The sequence below is a fragment of the Zonotrichia albicollis genome, chromosome 8 (assembly GCF_047830755.1).
Source record: "Zonotrichia albicollis isolate bZonAlb1 chromosome 8, bZonAlb1.hap1, whole genome shotgun sequence".
In the NCBI taxonomy this organism is placed as follows: domain Eukaryota; kingdom Metazoa; phylum Chordata; class Aves; order Passeriformes; family Passerellidae; genus Zonotrichia; species Zonotrichia albicollis.
The window spans coordinates 29,327,374-29,342,962 of NC_133826.1; the positions used below are offsets into that span (position 1 = coordinate 29,327,374).

The 15,589-nt window shown below is 50.0% G+C and overlaps 1 protein-coding gene across 2 annotated transcripts in view; it reads left to right on the plus strand.

Annotated features, from left to right (window-relative positions):
* PBX1 (PBX homeobox 1) overlaps window positions 1-15,589 on the plus strand; it is a 131,858-nt gene that overhangs the window by 111,754 nt on the left and 4,515 nt on the right. Inside the window, exons 7-8 of one of the 2 annotated variants that reach the window (XM_074546425.1) lie at window positions 6,914-7,026; window positions 8,565-8,654. In XM_074546425.1, coding sequence (XP_074402526.1) covers window positions 6,914-7,026; window positions 8,565-8,654 — 203 coding nt within the window. The remainder of the gene's footprint in view (window positions 1-6,913; window positions 7,027-8,564; window positions 8,655-15,589) is intronic. The other variant, XM_074546426.1, reaches the window with a different exon arrangement.

Below are 15,589 nucleotides of genomic sequence, written 5' to 3' on the forward strand. Positions count from 1 at the left end.
GGGATTGCTTGCACTTTGGGGAGAGAAAAAGAGTAATAGAGAAGTTACTGTGTAATGATTTTATTTCACTGGGGCTGAAAGCATGAGTGATCCTAATGGACAGACCACAGCATTTCTGAGATGTCCTAGCTCATACCATTTTGGGGGTTGTTTTGGGTAAATTTTTATCCTTTGATTTTCTTTCTGTTGTGGTTATCTCTTTTGATTGCTCACATGACAGTGTCTGGATCACCTGCAAGAGTGTGCTCTGTGTGAATTTTATTTTCCCTTTGTGTCAGTGCAATCCAGAGAAATTCATGGGTCATTCCCTTCCCTTTCCCCTCTTCCTTCCCATTTGCTGTGGTTTCCATTTGTTTGTTTTGAGAGTCAAAGGCACAGAGCACTTTGCCCAGATTTCAACTCCTCTGCTAGAGAATGATGCTCAGTTCATGCCTGGTGCCTGCTGCAAGGTTGGCCAACCCAAAAATGATCCAAGAGCGATGGAAAATAGGGATTTGTTTGCAAGGAGAGGGAAAAAAAAAAAAACTTCATGGGTGCCATACACTTTGTAATCCATGCAAATATCTGTGTGCCTGTTTTCTTTTTAGGGGTGGGAGAGAAAGTGGGAATGTGCCACTCTTGAGCCTTTGAGCTGAGTGTTTGCTCACGGTGCCCTTCTATGGGGATGTGATGCTTGGTGTTATCAGAGAGGCAGGAAGGGAGCTAAGAGGGTGGTGAGGAGCAGGATGTCACACAGGCCATGCAGGTGCTGGCTGCCATCAGGCCATGCTTCTGTAGTGAGCATAACCTGCTTCTGCAGGTATCAGAGGAATCACTCTCCAGAAACACCCCTGGTTCTGGAGGATTTGGCAGCCAGGAGTCCAACAAAGGGACATTGGTCTCTGGCCAGGACAATCTCTCCCACCTCTTCCTCACCCAGGGCTCTCTGCTCTGCCTCACATGCTCTGAGGGCTTAGGTGGATGCAGCAGAGCTCTGCAGAGACGGTTTGCTGGAGTTTTGTTTGATTCTGTTTGGTTTGGGGATTTTTGTTACCCTCCCAGTCTCTCAACCGATTTTCAAAAATGTCATTCTTTCCAAAGAGCTCACACAAAATACCTGGTCAGGTAGGCTTTCCTGGTGTTAACGCCTCCTGTAGAAAATGCTGGAGGGAATTCTGCTGGAGAGGGCAGAACTGTGTGTGTGGAGGGAGAGGCCTGCTGCCTGTGATGCTGTCCTGCAGCCCACATCAGTCTGGACCAAAGAAATGCAGCTTTCCTTCTTTTCCTCTTTCTTCAGCTGGAGTCAGATCCAAAGGCCTGGAATAGCAAGGGAACAGCTTCAGATTGCCTGAGTGGGTCTGGATCTGGGCTGCACATAGGAGAAAAAGCATTTCCTCAGTGCCTGACTGGTTAAATAGTGCTCCAGAGCATGGCTGTTTCCTCGCCTTCCCCACAGGCAGTAACACGGTTGTTTCAGAGATAAATTGGCCAGTGCCCTGCAGTAAACAGCTGAGATAATCCCTGGATAACACTGCTCTTTCAAGAAAGGACAAACAGTCCTGTTATTAACAGGGAAAACTTGAGCTCCTGGGTCCTCTTTGTGGCTCACTTGTCTGCAGTCTGGAGTCATTGACCTCTTTTCGCGTGCCTGAAGTGTCAGCGGTGCTAAAGCAGTAAAGTGGAGCTTGCAGGCCACAGAGATCCTTCTTGTGCTCACAGATGAAGTGTTCCTCACCTGGCCCAGGTCCCACTCCCTGCCTGTAATGCTGCAGCAGTGGGGAGGCCCCAGGTGCTCTGGGTCAGCTTGCAGAGGCGGTGGGTTTGGGTGTCCTTGCAGGTCCTCTCGTTAGAAGACAGCTGGAATTGTGTGGGATTTTTATCTCCTGACAGTTGAGATCCACCCAGCTGAACCACACAGTTCAGCTGTGAGTTACAGCTCTGAGTTACAGCTCAGCCAGGCATCCCTGCATGGTCACATTTTGGGACAAAGACGTGTCCTGAGGACATCGTGTGATCTCCCCTGCTTCAAGTTGTCCTGTAGGTCCTAGCAGCAAGAAGCAAACCTGCACGTGTTGGGTCTGAAATACCTGAGAAAGATTGGGACAGTTGTGTCCAGGATCATGAGCCATCAGATGTGCTGGATTCTCCAAGGAGGATCATGGAAGCTGATGAAGAAAGAGGTGAAAAACTAAGATGGCCAATGCCTCTCCTTTTACACCATGGACTGCTTTATGTTCCCACATCATTGGCTGAGATTTTGGTGGGGAAGTAGCCTGAACAATGGTAGGACTTCCTGGGAATTTGTAGAACTTCCTGGTTCAAATACACTGTAGATCATGTGGAAAGAAAGTAAGCAGAGGACAGGTCATGAGAACGAAATGACCAGCAGTGCAGTCCCTGGAGGGCTGTGATGTTGGAAGAGGAGGTGAAACTGGATGCAGTGGGACCTGGGACAGGAGCTAAATTCATTTCTGCTGTGGCCACGCAGGCCCATCTGCTCTCTCATTGATGCCCATGTTACTGGAGATCAGTGAATGGCTACAGTCAGTCAAAGAGATTGGCCACACATTGACAAGGGCAAGGATTGCATCTGTCTGGCCATCTGGCAGGTTGAGAGCAGGGTCCCCCATCCTCAGTCACCCAGGCCTGAATGTCAAACACCTTTTCATCCGCAATCGCACGGCTGGGCTTTATCAGCCAGATGTTCACATAAGCTGAGAAGTCTGGCTCATTTGGGCTAACAACTCCCCATCCTCACTTTGATTTCCTGGACAATCTCAGCACAGAAACCACATGGCAAATGAAAGCTGTTTTATGTGGGCAGAGCCTTCTGCCAGCTGGATTCCTCAAGGGCCACGCACAGGTGATGGCATCCAGTGAAATCTTGAATGCAGGGCAGTCAGAATTGTCCTGAGATGTTTTTTTTTTTTACCTGCTCATTCTTTTTTTTGTAAAAATCTTCTTGTGAAGCTGCTGCCTGGAAATGTACTTCATCAGGCACAGGAGTCTTCTCTGCCTTCTTCCATTTGTGTCTAGAACACACCACTGGAGAGGACTCTGTTCTGGTCATGCCTTCACTGTCCTCAGTGTTTGGCAAGTGAAAAAGAACAAATATCCTGCTTGATAATCCCTGGATTTTGGACCTGCACTGTGGCTTTGTCCAGCTAAGGAGCTACACAGTCTATCACTACATTTTCCCTCGTTTTTGGCCACAGTAGAGACACCACAAAAAGTCACAGGAGGCATAAATCCTGTGCTCTCTATGCATGTATGTATGTTATTGCTGTTGGCTTCAACTAGAAATCTTGTGGACATGACCAGAGTCACCTCAAGAGGTTCAGCTGGATCTCTCTTGTTGGTGCTAGGTGGAATGAGGCAGCAGATGAGGATGGATTGATTTCAGCTCCAGTGAACACCATTACCCTCTTTGTTTATTTGTGGTGCCATTCAAATTGTCAGATACTTTAGAGAAAAGTACTTACTAGAGGTCCTGAAAAGTTGGAGGTGGAAGTTGAGACTGTCAGAACACAGAAGACATCAGAGAAGCCCTCTGAAGAGCTGAAAAAGTGGTTCAAAAGATACCAATGGTCAAGTTTGTGAAGACTTTTGAAATGGAAGCAAAATTGAGGTGGGCTTTGCTCATCAGAGGTGTTAGGGGTGGAAGAAATCTCTTAGCAGGCATTGTTTTGATGTAGGTGTTCATGCAGGGCAAGATTTGACTGCCAGAGTTTGCTCAGACATTTCCAGCACTCTTTCTAAAGCTGGTCCTTATAGAAACTCAGCACCAAGGAATAGTGGGGATAAATCTTAGCTTTAAAAAGATGTCTGGGTGCTTAAGATAAAACACTCTGCACCCTGCTGCAGCCGTGGGTTTTCTGATAGGTTTTTTTATCTACCCACAATAATTCCAGGGACTTCCACGCCAAGATCAGAGTGCTTTTCTCCTGGACTCACATTTTCAAAAAACGTGAAGAGCAATGGAAAATTGGGATTGAGAAGCTCAAAGATGAGCTTCTCTTATTTACAACTTCTCAATTCCTGAGGATCCCCAGACCAAATTACAACCACCCAAAAAGCCTGTGGTGCATTCAGGAAAGGAGCCTTTAGAGGGACAGGTTAGATTTACAGTGGGGCCTCCTCTAGTGGAAGGACTTGACTGTAGGTCCTGGCAGCAAGAAGCAAACCTGCACATGTTGGGTGTGAAATACCTGTCTGAGAAAGGTTGGGACAATTGTGTCCAGGACCATGAGCGAGATTCCTGGATCTTATCTCTGTGGACGATATCTGAGATTAAACTTTCAGGGCTCTTCACCCTGCTGCCCCCTCTCCCAGCTGGGTGCATCAGCCCCTCTTAGCTGTGTCTCAGGCTTGGGGCTGCTGTGATTTTGGGCGTGGTGAGTGCAGAGACAGCGAGTGCTGAAGCAGCAGTGGCAGTGCAGAGGGCTCTGCAATTACAGCTCTGATCCAAATGCATCCATACACGGGGGCCATTGCTATGCGCATATTTATCTCTGCATCCACATCAGCAGCAAGACATATTTACTGTTTAGATATGCACATATATTGTAAAAACACCCCTTGCCAATAGCAGTGTATATCTTGTAAGTGACATTTCCAGCGCTCCTCATGATTTCCAAGACACCGTCGCTCTTCAGAACTAGAGTTTGTGGCTGTTTGTTTATTTTTATTTCCTCCCTCCCAGTCTCAATTTTATGGCCAGGTTTGTTAAGTTTCAATAAAATATCAGTTAAGTTTATGGCATTTTTATTTGTTATTGTTGTTGTAATTTTCTTTTGGTGTAGGGGAAGGTGGGATGAAATGTTGCTCAGCTGGGGGCAGAGTGATAGCAGTGCCATGTCAGGTGCTTAGGGATTCCAGAGTCCTCTCTCCAGCTCTGCCACTGATTATTTGTGTGATCTCAAAGATTTCTGCTCACCTCAAAAGAGGAGGGAAATATTCTCTGCCTCTTGTGAGGGGTAGCTGCAGAGTCTTTTGGTTCTGAGCAGCAGGAAACGGGGTCTGAAGCATCTTTGTGTGTGTGAAACATGCCCATCTTCACGCTTAGAGTTGAGCACTGTCAGGGGGGGCCAGCCCCAGTCTGCCAGCTCATTTCTCTAGGTTTTTTGCCTTCAAAGTGGCAAGTAACCTGAGAGGTTGGGAAGTGACAGGAGCCCTTTGCCAGCTGAGCAGAGGAGGTGATGGTTGCAGCTGCCTCCTGACTAGTCCCGGTTATTTTACGCAGCGCTGTGGGATCGCTCCCTGGAACAGGAGCAGGTTGGGCAGGTTGACAGTGAGCACAGACAATGGGCTATTCCTGGCTTCACAGAGCACCAGTGGGAGGGTCCTGATCCAAGACTCACTGTGCTCGAGATGAGTCTTTCTCTTGACTGTCTTGAGTGTTGTATTTAGCAGTGATGTTTCTGCTTTCCTTGGATTCTGAGAACTGACAAAAGAGCTGGTCACTAAGAGAGCAGCAGAGAATGTAGTGAATATAAAGTCTCCAGCATAGACCTCCCACCTGCTCCTTGACCTCTGTCAGAGGTGGTTTCCTTCAGAGGAGCCTTCCTGGTCCACCTCCAGGGTGCACCTGGGGTCTGTCCCTGTTTCCTCCCTGTCCAGCAAAGGGAGGGGGATTGCCAGGCATTTCTCAGAGCATACACATGAGCCATAGTTGGGCAGTTCCACCAGGACTGTGGTTGCCAGTGTTCCAAGCTGGAAATGGCAGTGTAGATGATGAGAGTACATTTGGGACTGGAGCTGAAAGCATAGCTGACCTGGGCCCCTGAAGTCTCTCCTTTCCAAGGCTAACGTCATGTATAACTAAACCTTGCACGTTGAGCTGTCTCACACTTAACGCGCTGATCTGCACGATAAATTCTGAAATAATCCCATAAAACCTTTTTATTTATTTTTAACCCCCTTGCTGCCTTCCCTGCCTTACAGTTACACAATGGGTTTGTTTCTTCTGTTGAGTGGTTGAAAAGGTGCTCAGATATCTCTCGAAGCTGGAGGCACAAAACTTTTATTTCTGCAAAGGCGTGATTTATTTTTTCTTTTCATTTATGATTTTTTTTTTCTCCTGATCCCACCCAGTTGTCTTCAATGTTACAATTTTTTAGCGTAACACCGACGACTGGTGCATGCAGTGGGGAATTTGCTTCCAGAGCTTGTTCTTCTGGGACAGCTGGCCCAGGAGGGCTGGACACCCTTGTGTTCTCTCACAATGAACGACTTTTGCCAGCGTGATGGGCACTGGGAGTTTAACCCAGGTGCCTTCGCATTTTTGTGAGCCTTTTCTCCTGGTGCTCAACAGTTCCCACCAGTGATGGGTTCCTGATGTCCTGAAGCCAAGCCCCATGCAGCACTCCCTCAAGAGCCCCACGTGGCTCAGCCAAAGCTCCAGCCATGGGGCTGGATGGGCTCTGGATGTGTCACTCTGCAGGGAGCAGTTCAGGCTGGAATTACCCACCCTGTCTGAGCTTCTCAGCATGGGCTTGGTTCACCTGCTGCAAAGGCTTCTGCTCTCAATAGCAGGGCTTTTTTGGGTAATTCTGGTCTCTAGTACAGTCTGCTGGGTGGACACCTCCAACAACTGGGGTCCTTCAGAGCTGTCTGAAGGATTCTGGTGCTGTCCAAGTCCTCCAGGCTGTATTTTGTTTGTCTCAGTCAAAAGCATGAAGAATCCTTCCTCCAGCTGAGGAGCTGTTGAAGAATGTTCTTGGCATTGAGCTGTAACAACATGTGGCTTTGAATAACCTCACGAGTGCATCCTTTTTTTTTTTTTTTTGCTTGCTCTGTTCTTCATACTACTAACCTGACTGTGTGTTTTTGTTTTTGTGGTTGCTTTGCATGTTGTTCCTTCCTCTTGGCTGAGAGTCATGGGGTGGATCTTTTTCCTTTCTGTGATTCAGGTGCCTCACTCTTTCCTTTCCAGGTTCTTCCAGTTCTTTTAACATGTCAAACTCTGGAGATTTGTTCATGAGCGTGCAGTCTCTCAATGGGGATTCTTACCAAGGGGCCCAGGTTGGAGCCAACGTGCAGTCACAGGTAGGGACCCATCCGATGTACTGCCAGTGAATGCATTAGTGTTGGAGGAGCCTTTGATTGTATTGGCACTTCTCCCTCCCACCTGAAAAGAGCAAATCTCTAACAGCACAAATCAACCAACCAACACTTTAAAAAAAAAAAAGACAAACCAAACCAAAAAACCAACCAACCAACCAAAAAAAAAAAAAAAAAGGCAACAGGAACAACCACCAAAAAAAGAGAAAAAACCAAACCAAAAAACAATCCAAAAGAAACCAAAACCAAACACCCAACCAAACCAACAACCATGGTCTTGAGGAGACTTGCCCACACTTTGTGAATGCATTTGGCTCTGGCTTGATAGTCGTACTAGGAAGAGAGAAGGTGTAGAAGAACAGGCACAAAGTCAAACAAAAGCAGCTCAGGTTCAGGTTCTGCTTGCTTTATTCTTCCAAGGGAATGGGCCAGATGTTTGGACTGGTGTCTCGTTTTCCAAGACTTCCACTTACTCCTTTGATGCCAAACTAGGTGTCTGCTGAAAGGCAATAAATGTTCAAATATGTAGATAATTTTTTAATTTATTTTTTTATAATTAAAAGCTACCCTTGACCATCTCCCCACCTCCCCAAAGCATAGGCACTCACACCACCCCTGTATATACCAGGAGGAGAGAGCAAGGGAGCTTTGAGCAGCAATGCTGAAACATCAACCCATGCTTGGGGCCAAAAGAAATAATTTAAAATAGCCAGGATCTCACTCAGATCTCCCACCTCCCATCCAATGTCCAGATATGCCACGAGTCCCCTCTCTGGCATCTAAGGCTCTGCTCTGTGCTGAGAGACGACAGCCACTCTGACACTTCTGCATTGGGAAAGGAGAACTCTCTAAAGCGGAGGCTGCTCCCCCTGGGGCTGGATGAGGAGCACACATCATCATGGGCAGTGAGATGTGCTCACCACGTGTGCCACCGCTGGGGCTGGGCTGGGGTGTGAGGGAGAGGAATGGGGCACCCAGAGGAGAGCTGCTGGTGCCTTTGCCATGGTAGGTATATTTCCTTTCTGGGCCCTCCACCATGGAGGCGCTCAGCCAGCTCCAAAGATCTCCTTCTGCTGCTTCTGCACTTCACTGTGAGCAGTGCTTGGGGTCAGGGGTGGAAGGGGGTAGGGGTAGGAATGTGGCTTCTTGAGCACGATGCTGGAGATGGCTGCAACAATGTGCTCCAGGAGATGCCACCCCGCGCTTGTCATGCTGTTCTCCCTCCCCACTCTTTCTGTCAAAGGACATGGGACCAAGGAGAGTGTGACAGGGCTGCTGGGGCGGGCAGGGGATGGTGAGGGAGGCAGGAGAGGTCCTCTGGCTCATTTCTCTCCACAAGACCAGCTGCGGCTCTCTTTGATCCCTCTTCGAACGCACACCTTTATTTTTATTACGATGGTGACCACGATCATTGTTATTCGTATTTGTTTGCTTTTATCTTGCCAAAGATGAACGGAAGCAGCTTTGGCCACTAACCTTTCGTTCCCTCTAATTTGTGTTTTTGTTGTTGTTGGTCTGTTTAGGTGGATACCCTTCGCCATGTTATCAGCCAGACAGGAGGATACAGTGACGGACTCGCGGCAAGTCAGATGTATAGTCCGCAGGGCATCAGTGTAAGGAAAAAAAACAGGCTCGGGTTCTGGTCTTTTGGGTTGTTTTTTATTTTTTTCTATCATTTTTGTTCTCTCACTGCCAATTATTTCAAAGCCATAGGGCTCGGAATGCCACTTAGTAGGACTTGTCTTTGCTTTTACGGTCACCTAGTTTATTGCTTCAGTATCGGTCACGCCAGCGGCGCAGCTTCGCCCACAAAAAAAGTGGCGGTGCCGGGGCAGGCAGCGCGCAGGCAGCTGGCGTCTCGCACTGTCACAGCCCATCATCGTCCCCCCGCCACCTGCGGCCACGCACGGAGCCGCTAAACAGGTGACACCTCCCGTGGCCATGGTGGGCAATGTCACCGCAAACGAGGTGGCTCCATGCTGGTGGCGCCGCCCTGCTTGGTTAAAAATAACCCATCCCCGGCCGGGGTCCGAAGTGCGGCGGCGATGGCGGTTGCGAATGGAAAAGGAAAAAAGCCCACAAAGCCAACCAGCCTCAACCCAAGGAAACCTCGCCCAAGCGGGCTGGGGGAGGATGCGAGGGGGAGGGCGGGCTCTGGAGCATCTTCTCCTTGTTCTTGGGTGCGCTGGCGGGTTCTGACTAGCATGAAAATTCGTAGCGACAAGCTGTGTCGCACAGGGGGAAATCGATCAGACACACACAAGGAGAACCCAGTGTAGATTCGGGACAGCAATCCAACTTCATTTCTCAGATCAATCGTCCACCCTCTCAGCAGCAGTGACAGCAAGCTGGGAGAGGAGGGCAGCCTGGAAAAGGAGGCTGTGAGCGCTGAGTGGGTGGTGGCAGCGGTGTCCGGGGTGGCACAGAGGAGGATGGGGACACCTATGGTGGAGATAGCCTTGAACTGGTCAGAGAGGTGCTGATCCTCTGGGTGGGATGGTGGTGACCCCAGCACGGTGCCATCGCCAGCCAGTCCCATCACTCTCCAGTCCACTGGGCCATTTGTCACCTGGCGTTGTGACCATCTTGCAGGACGGCCACCACCAGCATGCAGAGAGGGGTGCCCTGGGACGGGGGGCTCTGCTCCCCTCTCTGCAGTCACCAGGGCTTAGTGGGCGGCTTGACGTCAGGAGGCAGAGGCAGGGAGGATTTGTGAAGTAATGTAATTGAACATGTGCAGATAATTATGTCTCATTACATAAGCCCCTTGCAAAAACGGCACTTGGAAATGCCACATGAAAGAGCCTATCGTTCCGCATTAATTTCTCCGTGTGCTGAATTTATTCCCTTTCTGGCTTTTTAATACTTGGAGAGTAAATGAATCGCGGGCTGATCATGATAAGAGATGATACTTTTGTATAAATTAAAATACCCCCAAGGAAAGAGGCTGAGCTGATTATAGTTGCAGTTGGCTTGGAAAATAACAGTGGGCTGGGTTAAGCCAAAATTTGGGGGGGAGAGTTGCTGCTGGGGATTGTGAGGCAGGGAGGGGGTGACTGGGGAGAGGAGAAGGAAGAGAAAGCAAAAACTCAAAAGCTGAATAGGACAGGGAGAGCTGGGCTGGTGTTTCTGGCTGTGGTTCTCTGTGGGAGAACCAATGTTCCCATGAGTAGCAATGAGGACTGGTGAACTGAGAGTGGCAGGGGATCTCTGCATCCCAAATGGTGACCTGGCGTGTTTGGCATCCCATGTCTTCTCAGGCTGGTTCTCAGAGAGGGCAGGAGCCCAAACTGACCCATTCTGGATGATGTCAAGAGAGGGGCAGGTTGGCAAAGGGACTGCACGGTGTGGGTGACTCCTCCTCAGTTCCCCACAAAGCTGTGGTAGGCATGGGGAATGAGGCAGGGAGTCCAGAGCTGAGCAGACAGTTTAGGAAGCACCTTCTGGATTGCCTGTTTGTTTGCCCTGTATCCCAGCCAGGGATGTCACTTCATGTCTTCCCACCCATTGAGGTCCCAGTTTGTGCACCCTGAAGTGTGGCTGCCCTTTTGGAAGCTCTGGTGCTGGGGAACTCCTCAATGTGGGCAGGGTGACCGTGTCCAGCAGGCAGGGAGGGCTTCCCTGCCTTTCCCTGAACCCTTCCATGGCGAGGAGGAGCACGGAGCAGGGCTGTGACACACAAAGCTGCCGTCCCCACATCACCAACGCGTCCCCGTGAGCTGCCGGGAGGAGATGAGCCGAAACCCAGTCAGGAGCCCTGTCACAGTGATGTCTGCACCGGGCTGAGTTAAGCCATCCCTGGAGCCCGTCAGCACCGGGCAGTCAGCGGCAGGTTGCCCAGCTCCACTGCTGGAAACCTTGGCAGGAGAGACAACAACGCTCGGGGTTTTTGCCTTCCTTGATGGAGGATGAATTTTTAAACGCGTGTAAGTCGTGACAGCTGAGGAGAGGGATCTACCCACAGCCCAGCTCCCTGGGAGGCTGTGCTGCTGTGGCTGACAGGCTGCTCCGAGAGCGGGAAGGGCTGGAGCTGGTTCTGCATCGTTAGCAGGATAATGGGCAATGTCCCAGCCATCACCAGCGCTGTGACCCACGGCTGAGGCAGAGGGAGAGCTGAGCCCTCTCCTGCACAGGTGGGGACAGCACTGCTCCCAGCAAGGGATGGGGACACTCTGACAGTGGAGGAGCTGTGCTGTGGATACCCAGCCTGGGTCACACTCAGAAGAAGCAGGGAGCTCCCCTCCTTTTGGGAGGTTTGGGGTGTGACCCACTGTCACCCTGATTTTTTAAGGTTTTCTAAACCTTCTGATGCTGACATTCTTGTAGTAAACTTTCTCACACACCTTCTGTAAATAACTCATTGTTTTGCATTCCTTTATGGAGGAGGAGAACGTTGATGGACTTTTGGTTTGAGCAATATCATTGGACAGGTGGCACTGTCACCCTCCAATCCTCTGTCGTTTTTGGAAAACTATAAATATTGGAGTCAGAAATTAATCTTCCCTTTTTTCTTCACCTTGAGAACAGCGGTGTGAGCTTGTGTTCTTTCGTGTCCTAATAGCAACAAGCCACCCCTTTTGGCAAACTCTGAGGCTGTAGGGTCTTGCACCATGAGGTGAGATTTGTTAAATGTTAATTCCTTTTGGGAGGTTTGGGGTGTGAGCCACCCCTTTTGGCAAACTTTGAGGCTGTTTTGAGGGTTTTGCACCGTGAGGTGAGAGTTGTTAAATGTCTGGACTGTCTGGACAGTGGTTGTTCATGGGGGTCCACATGTGTATCCAGGAAGTCCCCCAAGAGCGGGGATTTCAAAGCACTTACGAAAGCTCAGGTTCTGTTGGATTCCAGTAGAAGTTGGATGTTTATTGCCACAGTCCTCTGGAGTGTCCTACCCCAAAACATCACCTTTGCTGCCACTGCCCTATGGCTGTAAATCCACCAAGGGTTCTACTTCCTCCATATGCTACTGAATGAGTGAACTGCAGTCATCTTAAAGCCTTTCAGAAATTTGGTTTTGCACTTAATTTAATTTCTAGATGATTTAAACATGTAGATGAGCTGTTTTTAAACTTCATCAGAGAGTGAAGGTTTTGATTTAAAACTGCTGCTGTGCAGCGTGTCTGTGACCTGGATGGTGATGACCATGGCAGGGTGTGACAGGGAGTTTTGGATCCACTCTTGTCAGCAAGGATTGGTACAGGAAGAAGCTGAGAGCTCCTTATTTGGCCTGAAATCTTCTGCTCTAAAAAGCTGAGCCTTGGAAAAAAAGTTGTTGCTCTGTTCCTCAGCCCGCTGCAGTTCACCATCATGGTCAAGTTTTGGTTCTAGGTCCTCACCACCAGCTGGGGTATGGAAGTTGGTGTGTCAGGGTTTCAGTGCACAGGCTCCATCCATAAAGGATGCCTTGGTGTGTTCTGATGGCCAGGGATGCCTGGCTGTGACCCTGGGGATGTCCTCACCAGGCTGGATCCTCTGGTGTGTGGTGAGACCTTCAGTGCATATTGTAAGGAGGCCCTGACAAAGCTCTTAAGAGCTCAGAGGTCTGAAAAGGCATTGAGGCTGCTCTGTCAGACCAGCCAGGCTGGTAACTGGTGTGTTTGGAGGCTGTTGTGACACCCTGTGCCATTGTTGGGGGACAAGGATTTGGTCACAGGAGGTGGGGGTGCTGAGACAGCCTCCTTGCTAAGCAGAAGGAGTCTTTAAAAGTTGGCAGAAAGTCATCTCCCAGCCCCACATAGGAGGCCCGGGCAGGGAGCCAGCCAGACTTGCTGGAGGTGACAAAAATGCTGAGACCTGTGGAATTGGGCATCAAACCAGTTGGTTCAGCAGTCTTTCACTGGGGCTCCATATTTGGACAGTCACCAAGGCTTTGCCTGTGCTTTGGCACCAGAAGGTGACATCTGAGGAGATGTCCTGGAGACCACTGCTCTGTCTTTGGCATCTGCCCCTCCTGAAGAAGTCACAGCCATGTGCAGGGGCTCTGCAAGGAGGAGCAGCCTCCTCAAAAAACTCCCTTGTCTTTGAGGGAGATCCCAACTGATTTACTGCAGTCAAACTCCAGGGGATCTCCTTGCCTGGAAGACACAGAGCCATCTGAGTGGAACTGGATGGATCCCACATGTGGCTTGATGCATGCAGCAATGGAATGATCTCCAGGATGAGTGGGGATGGTTCTGCATCCCCTCTGCCTGGAGAAGGATCCAGCCTCCTCATGGAGGACTTTTCCACACCAAAGGATGATGTCAGGATGTCAGCCAACCTTGGGTCAGAGCCAACCTTGCGTCCTCCTTTCTATCACTTGACCCACAACTTGCAGCCTTCCCAGGCCACACTGATTTCTCCCCAACATCCCCTTGACTTCCTACTGGTTTTGTTCAGCCACACAAATTCCTGAAGTACAGGAAGGCTCATTCCCAATCTGCTGTACCTTCCAAGGATTTTGGGTGCTGAACGTGAAGCCGCCGCTCGATTGCTTCTGTGGCTGGCAGGCAAAAAAGAAAAAGGCTAAAAATAGTCGAGCACAATAGGGCCAGAGCCCTGCTCCTCCACGGGCCCCCACTGCTCTCCTCTCCCCCCTCCTGCTCCTGTAACGACCCTGCAAACACTAAATGGCATCTGAGTGCATTAAGCAGCAAACTCTCCGGTGACATAGCAATTACGGCTCTGAAATAGATTTGGTGCGTCACGCAAGATAAGGGTTTTGAAAGTTTCTGTTGTGATTATAGCTTGTAACTCCAACAAATAACAGGCTTGGTAATAAGAGGCTGCCAGCACAGCTATTGTGGTTCTCTCTCACTGATGGCACGTAAATTGCTATTAATGTCCTAAGTGTACTTGAATATGCCAGTCTCGGGGCGGCGGAGTTGGCTCTGTGTCTCTCTTTACGCGGCCTGTCATTGTCGGGCTGATAATCTACAGTAATTGCTGCCTCTTGCAGCAGTCCAAGATGTGTAAGGGTGGGTATTGCCTCCTGGGGAGAGCAGGGATGGTGGGTCAGGGCCTGGCTCTGGGTGGGAGCTGCTGGGGGCAGTGGGCTTGGGGTACACGGGGCTGGTGATGCTCGAGCATCGTCTGGTGTCACCCGAGGTGGAACAGAGTGGGGTTTGCTAACCTGTGAGCAAGCTGAGGTCATGATTCCTGCTTTCCCTGCTGTTGCCTGAGCCCCTTTGCTGCCATGCAGGTATGGAAGAGCACACGGGCACAGCAAGGGGCATGCACACGCCTCTTGTCTTGTTTGCTTTGTGTGTGTCCTGCTGGGAGGTGGTGTGATTCTTCAAACGTGAGTTCTCCTGCCTGTCAACTCTTTGCTCAAATCACAGCAGCCTCTCAGGCAGGCAGGGGCTGGGCAGCAGCACCTCAGTGGTGCCTTAAGGAGCTGGAACAGAGGCTAGACAGAGTTAAGAGGAATAAAGTGGAGATTTATTGAAGTGCCTTCAAAAGCTATACCCTGGCAGTACCTGGATGGCTCCAAAATGGAAGCAAAAGAGGGCTTGGTCACAAGATCTCACATTTTTATAAGTTTTAGTCCATTTTAGGAGTTAACTGTCTAATTAATAGCTTCAAATTATGAAGTTTCATCCTCCTTGCTTTCTTGCCCGTCCTCCTCACATTGTTTATGCTTTGGGCCTGAAGCTTGAAGAGATTGTCCCTGAGTCTCCAGCTAGAACAGGATTGTTTTGTCTTCACCACCCTGTGAAGAGATCCCAGTAACACTTAATATAAAGCTAAAAATGGAACAGAAACACTGAAAACCTAAGGTACGGTCAGGGTGGGGAGATCTCCTCCCCTGAGCCCTGTGGGGTGTGCAGGGTCCCAGCTGGAGGCTGCAGCAGGCAGTGGGACAGGCCAGGCAGCCACAGTGGGCAGAGCAGCCCGGCCGTGTCTAAAGCAGGCAGCCCCTGCTGCCAACTGGAGCTGGGGCAGCGCTCGGGAAGGATTAATTTGCCAAGCACTGAATCAATGTCAGAGCAGGCACAGGAGGCTGGGTGCGACATCTGCTCCTCTCCAGAGGGGATGGCAGCGGCCGAGGAGCAGCTTCTGTGCGCTGCCGGCTCCTGCCCGCGGCAGCCGCGGCCCTCCGGAGCTCGGCTCTGCAGCGCCTGCAGAACGTTTGGCTCTGCATCTGTCCTTAGGAGAAGAATCAACTTGTGTGCCGTGGTTTGCTGCATGAGCCCTCAGATGGGATATCGTGTTGGCACCTCTGTGGCTCTGTTTGCCTCGGTGAGGCGGGGATGGGGAGCTTTTGTGGGGGACACAGCTCAGCTCAGCAGTTCCGTGGGACGCGCTGCTTGTCCTGCATGTTCACAGCGCTTGTGTTCAGATAACATTCAGGCTGCTCATTCTGTTTGCATTTTTCTTTCTTCCATATGAGGAAGAGTTATAATCAGGGGTTAAAAAACCCCAAACAACCAGAGATCAGGATTCTGGAGAAACACGCTGGGGTTTTTTTAAGGGATGAACTTTCTGTGAGCATTTACTGTTTATCAAAATCTGTTTTCAACAGAAATGTTTCTGCCCTGGGATGGAGCCTGATGGAGCCCTGTGTGGGGTG